This window comes from Misgurnus anguillicaudatus, chromosome 22 (genome assembly GCF_027580225.2).
Source record: "Misgurnus anguillicaudatus chromosome 22, ASM2758022v2, whole genome shotgun sequence".
NCBI classification, from domain to species: Eukaryota; Metazoa; Chordata; class Actinopteri; order Cypriniformes; family Cobitidae; genus Misgurnus; species Misgurnus anguillicaudatus.
This window is the reverse complement of record NC_073358.2, coordinates 38,950,234-38,960,287: the sequence shown is the minus strand read 5'-3', so window position 1 is coordinate 38,960,287 and position 10,054 is coordinate 38,950,234. Positions and strand designations below refer to the sequence as shown.

At 37.5% G+C, this 10,054-nt stretch overlaps 1 protein-coding gene across 1 annotated transcript in view; it reads right to left on the bottom strand.

The window, feature by feature from the left end:
* Positions 1-1,892: 1,892 nt before the first annotated feature.
* Positions 1,893-10,054, bottom strand: part of LOC129439944 (connector enhancer of kinase suppressor of ras 2) — a 45,543-nt gene continuing 37,381 nt past the window's right edge. Inside the window, exons 15-23 of the mRNA XM_055198886.2 lie at positions 8,477-8,525; positions 7,535-7,583; positions 7,264-7,436; positions 5,669-5,742; positions 5,459-5,530; positions 5,309-5,379; positions 5,092-5,174; positions 4,300-4,989; positions 1,893-4,191 (exon numbers count right to left, since the gene is read on the bottom strand). Coding sequence (XP_055054861.2) covers positions 3,967-4,191; positions 4,300-4,989; positions 5,092-5,174; positions 5,309-5,379; positions 5,459-5,530; positions 5,669-5,742; positions 7,264-7,436; positions 7,535-7,583; positions 8,477-8,525 — 1,486 coding nt within the window. The 3' untranslated portion in view covers positions 1,893-3,966. The remainder of the gene's footprint in view (positions 4,192-4,299; positions 4,990-5,091; positions 5,175-5,308; positions 5,380-5,458; positions 5,531-5,668; positions 5,743-7,263; positions 7,437-7,534; positions 7,584-8,476; positions 8,526-10,054) is intronic.

Sequence of the window (10,054 nt, the reverse complement as noted above, 5' to 3'; positions counted from 1 at the left end):
CTGGGTTTAACAGTTACGAGAAAGACGTTACCTGCCTCACTATATTGTGCCAAGTTGCCAACTGCAAAGTTTGATGATGAAGGGATGATGACATAGTTTTTAAGATTAAGCTACAGTAGACCACTTACTCCAGTGATGGGAAATTGTAATGCTTCAGCCTACCAAGACACTTCAAACAATGCTATGCAGGCTGCAGCATCTTTGTGGGAACCGTTCTTTTATATTGCACAAAGTTCATAAAGACATAGCTGGATGAGTTTGGTGTGGAAGAATTTAACCACACAGAAAAGCCCCCTCACCTCAACCTCATGTTCCCATCAAACATCTTTGGCATGGATGGAGACTGTGATCCAGGCCTACTTGCCCAACATCAGTGCATAACCTCACAAATGCTTGATAATGATAAAATTATCACAGAAACACTGCAAAATCTTGTGAAAAGCCTTACAAGAACAGTGGAAGCTGTTTAACAAAGGTAGTACCAACTTCACACGAATGTCTATGTATTTCGGAAAGCCGTGTCACTGAAGTTGGTGTAATGGACAAGTGTCCCAAAACATTTGTCCATATATTTTTTTACAGTTATTTATTACTTGTTTTGTTTTATTAATGTAAGCATTATTGTAAAGTTTAACTTGTGCATAATGCATTAAAATAATTATACAAATAATTTAACACACCACACAGAAAAAGTTTAATGTAATTTAAAGTACAACTTACAGATTTTTCCAATATAGCTAAATTATATTATCTCAGTTTAATTTAACTTGTATGATAATAGGAACACCATCAATTAAGTGCTATTATTGGGTCCCCAGTGCTTCTATCAACCTAGAAAATGTGAAAAAGATCAACCCAGTAACTTAGTTTTGGTAAACCATTCTCTGCAAGCATGTAAAAATAGGTAATTGAAATCTGGCTCTCCTTGTGATGTCAGAAGGGGTTAATACCACCCATTAATCTGCACTATCCAACCACGACACTGCCGTTTAGTGCAGAAATATGGTCATTTGCATTTAAAAGGACACACCCAAAATGACATATTTTTGCTCACACCTGCAAAGTGGCAATTTTAACATGCTATAATAAATTATCCAGATGGTATAACTTTACATCATACGCTGGAGACACCAAATATTTGTTTTACATCTTAAAGTCTTGTGAAATGTCCCCTTGAATACTCAGTATGTGATGACAGAATTTAAATTTTTGGGTAAGCTATCCCTTTAAATACATAGATGTAAATGTTGGTAGTCTTAAAGGTGCAGTATGTAATTTTTAGAAGGATCTCTTGACAGAAATGCAAAATAATATACAAAACTATATTATTAGGGGTGTATAAAGACCTTTCATAATGAACCGTTATGTGTTTATTACCTTAGAACAAGACCTTTTTATCTACATACACAGAGGGTCCCCTTACATGGAAGTCACCATTTTGTGTCACTATTTTTCTACAGAAGCCCGTAACGGACAAATTTTTGACTGAGTTGTCTCCGACAATGACATGTTTGTCCGGTGGCGGCTACCGTAGCTTCACTATGTGTTTCAAAAGCGAGGGGTGAGCAGTGGACTAACACGTTGGTTGCAATTCGCAACCTCAGCACTAGATGGCACTAAAATGTACACACTGCACCTTTAATATATTCTCAATAATAAAGTCTCAATCTAATTATGAGATTAGGAACATCTTTACATTATTTATATTATGTAGGGTGATTTTATAATTAAAACAGTAAATCACAAAAAATATAAATAAAAAATTGGGTCACTTTTTTGCAGCTTTCAGTGGTTGATCTTGGGATGAAGACTGTAGTTCTTAAAGCAATGTGTTGGTACTTTTTACAATCTATAAATGGTACCTTAAAAACACAACACAACGCACACAAATGCAGAGTGCAGAGAACTCAGTTTATTAGTTTAACATTTTACAATCTGTATTATATATATTTATATATGTATTTATATTTCTGAAAGCAAAGAGGGTTAGCTTTGAATAATACTGTGAATAAATATCAGGATCATCCTGGTGTTTTAATATACAGAAGGGGAATTTTTGAAAGAGAACCTTGAAAAAAGAGCAATATGTTCCGTCTCAATGTTGCAGTGCAACTTACACCTTATACAGCATAGCCGTGTGGGGGAGAGGGGGGGGACATGCCCTTAAAACCACAGTGAAACCCCGATGGCCTAGATAACACGTGCACACACACACACACGGGCGCGCGCGCAAACACACAATGGAATGAATGCCCACAGCAACACATGAAGAAACAGAATCAAAACAGTAGCTTTAGTGGGCAGATGTATTTTTGAGAGTCGCTTTGGTAAGACTGCATCGACCGCGAACATAAAAGTATTGTCTGTGTGTGGGAAGCGAGTGTGTATGTTTGTTCCAATGAGATTTACAATTAACAAGCTATTGAATGAGTACATTCTATTGAATTAAAGTACATCCCACAAGTTTCTAAAAAAGTGACAATCGAACATAACCGACATTGAACATGTAGGTCTGTGTCTCTGACATATTAATGTCGACGAATGAGAACACACACGCAACATTTAGCAAGGGGACATTTTGCACTCCACCGCCGAACCAATTGTTATTTTTTTTGTTTAATCATATAATTTACTATCTGCTTTATCCAATTCGAGAATCCTGAGCCACTGACCTCCAAAACCGCGAAAGGGAATCCAACTCTAGTTTTTGGCCAGTGGAGTCTGTCTAAAGGGACACATACATCAGAAAACAGAAAATAGCGACCTGAATGTAGCCCATAGCTCAGAGGTAATGACCAGCAAAGACCCGGAAACAAGCAAAAACAGTCATAACATCAGAGAAGCAAAGCTTTGCATCTTTTGTCGTCTTTTTCTGTAGAAAAAAATAGAGAGTAGAAAGGTTTCTGCATCGGCAGAGTCAAAAGATTGCATTCACGAGTACAGTTCACAGTTTTAAACAGAGGATGCAGCTATGCAAATAATATGTTCTTATATACAGACTGTTCTCTGGCCTGATAGCATATAGTAATATTTTTTTTAAACCATGCATGAGTTTAGCTATAATATAAATAGTCTAAAGAAGCCAAATTAAACACATTAGTACCTGCCAGGAGTTCATCTTCTAACATGATTTATATCATCAAACTCTTGCAAAAGAGTCGTTTCGGCATCCGTACGTCTCTCTTACTGTCTCTCTTTTGTCTAAAACACACGCACACCTGCACACACATACACGCGGACGCTTTCCGACGCTCTTGCTTGCTTTGAAAGTTGTATAGAGTAACACAGTAGGGCGGTGTTGCTTGGTAACAGAGTGAAGCCTGTTGCCCATGGCTACATGACTGCTCTTCCTGCAGCATTCCAAGGGAAGGAAAACGAACGGAAAATCGAATTAATGATCAACGAAATCTTCAAAAGATATAAAAAAGGATTTTTTCTACTCCAATCAGAGACAAAAATAAGATTCGTTTTTTAAATACGGTCCTGGTGGTCAATTAATCTGACATGATGATTCTTCAGGCATGCATTAGGGCACCTCGCCGGGTCTTTCCTACATTCCTTCCAAATTGTGGCCGTGATGACTCGTATTGTACAGAGTTTGCAATGAGCCATATAAGTGCAGATAATACTTCCATAACATACATGTCCGTAAGCCGTTTACGAGTCTCCTGCCGGTGTCGGGTCAGAGCAGATGGCCGCTGGACAGCCCGTGACGTGCCTGCGGTCTACAAGCATAGAGTTTTGGAGGCTGGGTCATATCTTTGAGATTGATTTTACAGTGTATTGGTTCAATCTGTCACTCAGAGGAGGGCAGTATCAGGTCATCCATGGAGGAAAAGTGAGGAGAGTCTAGATCCACAGTGCTTTTCATAGTGTGTGTGTTTGAAATGTACGTTTCGTGTTATTTGTATATTCTTACGTCTGTATTTTAGTTAGTCGTTGGATGTATGGGTGTGTGAGAGCATCTCACACGTGCGTTTCTATGAACGAGTGAGTGTGCATCATCAGCGTTGTTGGTGAGAGGGGTGAAAGGTCGTTGCACTCGCTGGGCGGTTCCAAAGGGGCGGAGCTAAACTCGCAGATATCCAGGAAGAGCTCGTGGTTACGCTGTTTCCATTCACGAAACTTCCGTGAGGTCAAACAAGGGTCGTCCAGCACCTGACTGATTATCGCCAAGTCGCCCTCTTTTGCCTTTAGGGAGGGAAAGAAAAACGTGAAATTGTTCAGTTAATATTAAAGATATCAAGGTTATATTATCACTAAAAATGTCTTCATAATTGATCTTTCGTAATTGCATACCTTTAGCGTAGATCGAAGAACCCGTATGCGGTGGAGTCGTTCGTTTGTGGCGGGGTCATTACTGCGTCTTATGAAGGAGCGTCTGAACTCTTGTTTGGTGGAAGGCCTCTGCTGGCCGAAAGCGGAGAGGCTCGCTTGCTCCAGCGATCGGTACAGCTCCTGAAAGCCATCTATGGCATCGACAGCTTTGTTTTCAGTCTCGGGCCTCCTGCTTCTGGCTCTGTGCGACTCCCTTTCCTCCTCCTCTTCCTCCTCTTCCTCATGGAGATGCGTTCTTGGCCTTAGGGTGCCGTGCGTGTGCATGTGGGTGCGAGCGCTGCGGTGTCCCCCGTGTCCCGCGCGGTGACGCGGAAGACTCTGGCTGCGCTGCTTGTGATTGTGATGACGGGGGCGGGACTCCTCGCTGTCTGTCAACGGAAACGGCCCGTCACGTTCCGTAGGGCGTCGACGCTGGGCGGGGAGCGTGGCCTGTCGGAGCTGGTCAGGCGATAGCAGAGAAGGCTCTTCCTCTTCTGCTGTCTGTAGGTAGTGTAGCCCGGTGCTGGTCAACGGGGTTTCAATTAGGTCCTGCCATGAGCGACGTTCTCGATGGGAGGATCGGCAGGAAGAATGGGACTCTTCTGCGGAAGAATGTGAAAATGTGGAACCACTGGAGAAATGACGCTCGGGAAATGGACTGGTCGATGTTCCCTAATGGGATCAAACAAAAAATTAGGATCTGGATTTACATTGAACAAGATATGAAACGGTTTTAGATTGTACACCAGTGCAGATTTTTGTATTTGTACTCACAGAGGGGTTGTGGTGGTACGTGGCCTCCTGTTTGAGTGTCATAGACCCATCCACCTCATCTTGGTCACTCTCACTCCAGTAATCTAAACAAAAACAACATCCGAATCAAATGTACATACTTGTATGTCTAGTTCACAAATTCAATTAGGCTTTTCAGTACAACAGTATGCATTATAGCTGAAACTAAATCAGTGACATCATAACACTATGAGCTCACCTTCATCAGGACGTGGTACCGGATCATCAGGCGTGTAGCCAATCGCAGCCAAGCCTAAACGATTCATCCACCTGAAACAGGACATTTTGACATGAGGGGAAATAGCAGAGTAGGGTGTTTGAAATTAAAGGTGCTTTTAAACCAACTCACCTGTTCATTTCTTCTAAATGATCAGTAGCAAAAAAGAAACTCTTAATTTTGGGATGACATGCTTTGAAGGCACTGAAACAGAAAAGAAATGTGTTATGTAGTGACCCAGATTTATTTAGCTCATGGGTTTCATAATCCAATCCACTCAAAAACAGCAAACCCAACACAACAGAGAGAATGAGCAATTACTGTTGTTTTTTCAATACTCACTGTTTCCTCCTGCATTCGATCGCTCTGTCTATCCGAAACTCGGGTAAACTTATGAAGCCCTCAGCTTTCTCATCCTGCACACATAAGCCAAATAAATTATTATTATGAACACATGATAAAGTAAATGGGTCAATTAATAAAAATAACTTATGACATGTCACATTTTACTTTTTTCTAAAAAAAAAATCAATTTAGTTTAAATGCATTTTCAGTATTTTAATAATAAATAAATTGTTTTGGTATCTTGTAAAATGCAGGTTTAAGACTAAGATTTGTTAAAATAATGTTTATTATAAAAAATTACATTGGCTTTATTTTATGTTCAAAGCATTTTCTATAAACAAATATAAGTAGCTGTTGGGATGTTTGTATAGTAAAATAATTCTGAAAACATCCAAATTGTTAAACAAATGCCAAGGAAGGTAGTATAACCACAATAATGGGCCTTTATTAAGAGGTTAACAAGTACAAATGGTTAACAAAGTTAATTTACTCTCCCTAATATTTAGTGTATTTTAAGTTGGGGTCTTTGGCGTCACCACAAGTGTAGCAAATAATTGAACATGATAGACTAAATAAATAAATAAAGTTGGACGTCGATGTTTGTGAATTTAGGGACCATATCTAAAGCTATAATGTACACATTTTTATCTTCAATAGCATTTAACAGTTTATTTAAATAAATATCAAAAATCTAAAAAGTGTGCATTACAGCTGACAACCACATGAACACTGCAGAGTTGGTTTGAGTGTTTGTTCACTGTAAGTGGTCCTTAAAATCACTACTATGAAATTGTAAAATACTGACAAATCTATTTCAGCTGAAGCGAATCCCTGAAACAAGTAAAATCTAATTTGGTCACCCATGCAAATTTCCCTAAATATGCTTTTGGTGTCTACAAACAAAACAACATGTTCAACACCTACCAAGTACATTTAAGCTTTAATTACATAACAATAATACACGTTTTTTTTCGCGATCACACGAAAACAAGCAAGCAAAAATAATAAGGGTACATGACCTCTCTCTGTCTTTATGGCTAAACGAAGTTTGTAGATTTCTCTCAAATACTAAAAATAGATACTTTAATGTAATATGCTGGTTCTGTGTTAGGTGGTACAACCAATGAAAAAAAAAGGCTATTTCATGAAACACATTTTTTAATTGTATGTAAAAAGAATATTTATGAATTTGATATCATAGGAAAAGCTTATATCAGCATCCAAGTAAATGTCTGTCAAATTTAAATTCATTGCAGAGCTCAGGTGGTGCAACTGCTATGAATGCCTCTCGGAAATAAAAAACATTAAGCTAAATCATTTTAATAAGCTAATACTTTAGCTAATACTTTTAGTTTAAATAAATGTATAATTTAAGTGTGGAAAAACAGCTAATATTTAATTCAGATTTTTTTACAATTTTGTCGTGGACATGCACCACATACCACACATTGTTTTTCTACTGATGACTTCACATTGCCTTGTTTTAATACAAAACTAGACATTTAATTTGTTTAATAAGCTGTTTTTCACATGGGAACTGTTGGTTAGAGGTTCACCAGTCAAAAGAAAAGGAAGTGTGTTTGTTTGCTTACATTCTGGTTGGTGTACCAGTACAGGTTGGAGTCTTTGAGAACGAACCAGTACTTCTTCCATTTCTGCGTGAAGTAGCCAGTGGCGTCTTTCTTTTTCCATAACCAGCCTTCACAGTCGCCATGACCCAAATCTTTGCATGCAATACGCCTCCTGCTGGCACTACTGAGGGATCCTACATCCAGTTACAAAGTGTATTATTAAATGAGTAATGCATTCAAATGTACAAACGCAGCATAGTGTGTTCAAAGTAAAAGAATCTCATCATTGTACCTTTGCTTTTCTTCTTGGGTTTGGTCCTCAGAGAGGCATAATGCATAGACTAGAGAAAAAATAAAGAACGCTCATGAGAATCAAAGACCAGCATAAGACGAAATTTTTTTCAGAAGGATACTAACCAGATCACCCTCATTAAGATAACCACTATAATTTGTAATGTTTACAGATATATACATTCCTCTGTAGGGACAAAATATTTTGTTAGATGTGTACAGAATTTTTGCTGTCAGTTTATTACAGCTATGTGCCCTAAATCAGTAAAAACAAATATAACATATACTGGCGGTTTCCTGGACATCTTAAAAATGGCTTCATTAAACAGAAATTGACAATTAATACTGTTTATTCATCAGGTCTCCATAGTCCATGTGTTAGTAATCGATTTCTTTGTATTTAAGACATTATTAAAGGGGACATTTCATAAAAATCTGACACTTTTACATGTTTAATTGCTATAATTGGGTCCCCAGTGCTTCTATCAACCCAGAAAATGTGTAAAAGATCAACCCAGTAACTTAGTTTTGGTAAACCATTCCCTGCAAGCATGTGAATAAATAGTTAATTGAAATTTGGCTCCCCCTGTGATGTCAGAAGAGGATAATACCACCTCTTAATCTGCACTACCCAACCACTTTAAAGGACAAGTTTGGTATTTTAAACTTAAAATCAGATTGTTTATGATGAAATAGAACAGTTTTGACTGATATTTGGACATTTTCGGGTGTTTCTTGTATCAACAGAACATCAGAAACCGAAAATTCTTGGGCCAGCATCATATGTCCAAATTTCTGTTAAAAAACGTTTTATTTCATCATAAACAATCTGAAAACAGGGCTTTAAGTGTAAAATACCGAACTTGACCGAAACGCTCAATGTTCAGAAATATAATTATGAAATTATCTAATAATCTAAATAACATCTGTCCATGAGGTTTACCTTCCTCATTGATGCCCCTGCTTGTCGGTCAAGTCCTGAACTTGCATATCTGGGGAGAGAGAAGTAAAAACTTTTGGTTATAAAAGCTGGATTATTTTTTTTACTAAATGCTGGGTAAATGTTGGACAGAACACATGTTTGGTTAATAAATAAACCCATGCTGGGCTGTTTCAACACAATGCTGGGTTGTTTCAACTCATGGTTGGGTTAACAACAACCCAGCATAAGGATTATTTATAACCCAACATGTGTTCTGTCCAATATTTACCCAGCATTGAGTTAAAAATAACCCAGCAGAATTTAGAGTGCAATACAATTTTAAAGGCATAGTTCACCCAAAAAAAAAAAATTTCTTATCATTTACTCACCCTCATGTTGTTACAAACCTGCTCGGTTGAACAAAAAGTACAATATTTGTAATGAAGCATGGAAACATAGGAAAAATACTACTATGTAAGTCAATAGTGCTCGAAAAGGGTTTGGTTACAAACATTGCTCAAAATTTCTTTGTGTTCACAGCAGAATAAAGACTTTAATACAGGTTTGTAACAACAATTTGATGTGTGAACTATGCCTTTAAAAGGTCATTATTATAAAAAAGATGAAATAAAAAGTTGTCAAACCACAGGGTGTGGACATAATGTATGTGTATGTGTTTGAAGTCCTGATTGTAACAGCTCACGCGCACACCTTAAAACACATATACACCCTGACACAGACACAACTCTCGATTTAACTGAACTTTAGCTTTCGGTTCTTTGAAGACATCATAACAGCAAAGATCTCCAGTTAAGAGATGCTTCACTGCTCCAGACTCTCACTAAGAGCATATCTGAAACCGCACACCTTCAACAACAGAGGAAAGAAAACAGCCTTACTTTCTTAAATAAGATTCTTACTTAAGACTTACTTTCTATTCCTCTTTGTTAAATGCCAGTTCATTAAAACAAGTAAATGTTGTATGTAGAGTTTGTCTATAAACTTTTGGTTTACAACAACTTGCTGTCAGATTAAAGGTGCAATGTGTAACTTTTTGAACGATCTCTTGACAGAAATGCAATATGATATACATAACTATATTATTAGTGGTGTATAAAGACCTCACATAATTAACTGTTATGTTTTTATTACCTTAGAATGAGTAGTTTTTATCTACATACACAGAGGGTCCCCTTACATGGAGGTCGCCATTTTGTTTTCTACAGAAGCCCTTAACGGACAAACATTTTTACTAAGTTGTCTCCAACGATGATAGGTTTGTCCTGTTGCTGCTATCGTAGCTTTTCTATGCGTATCAAAAGTGAGGGGTGAGCCGTGGACTGAGCCGTTGGTTGCAATTTGCAACATCACCACTAGATGCCACTAAAATTTACATACTGCACCTTTAACTCATTAAACATCTCATTCATTTTAAAATTATGAACTTTGAATGAATCATATTTTAATTTGGTTTTTATTCTTCTTGAGATAATGTATATATGGTATATATCATGTATATTGATATACTGTGAACTAAATGATTCATGAAAACTTATTTCCCATTCCTAAACAACCATGTGTTGAAAGAAAATTTTTGAA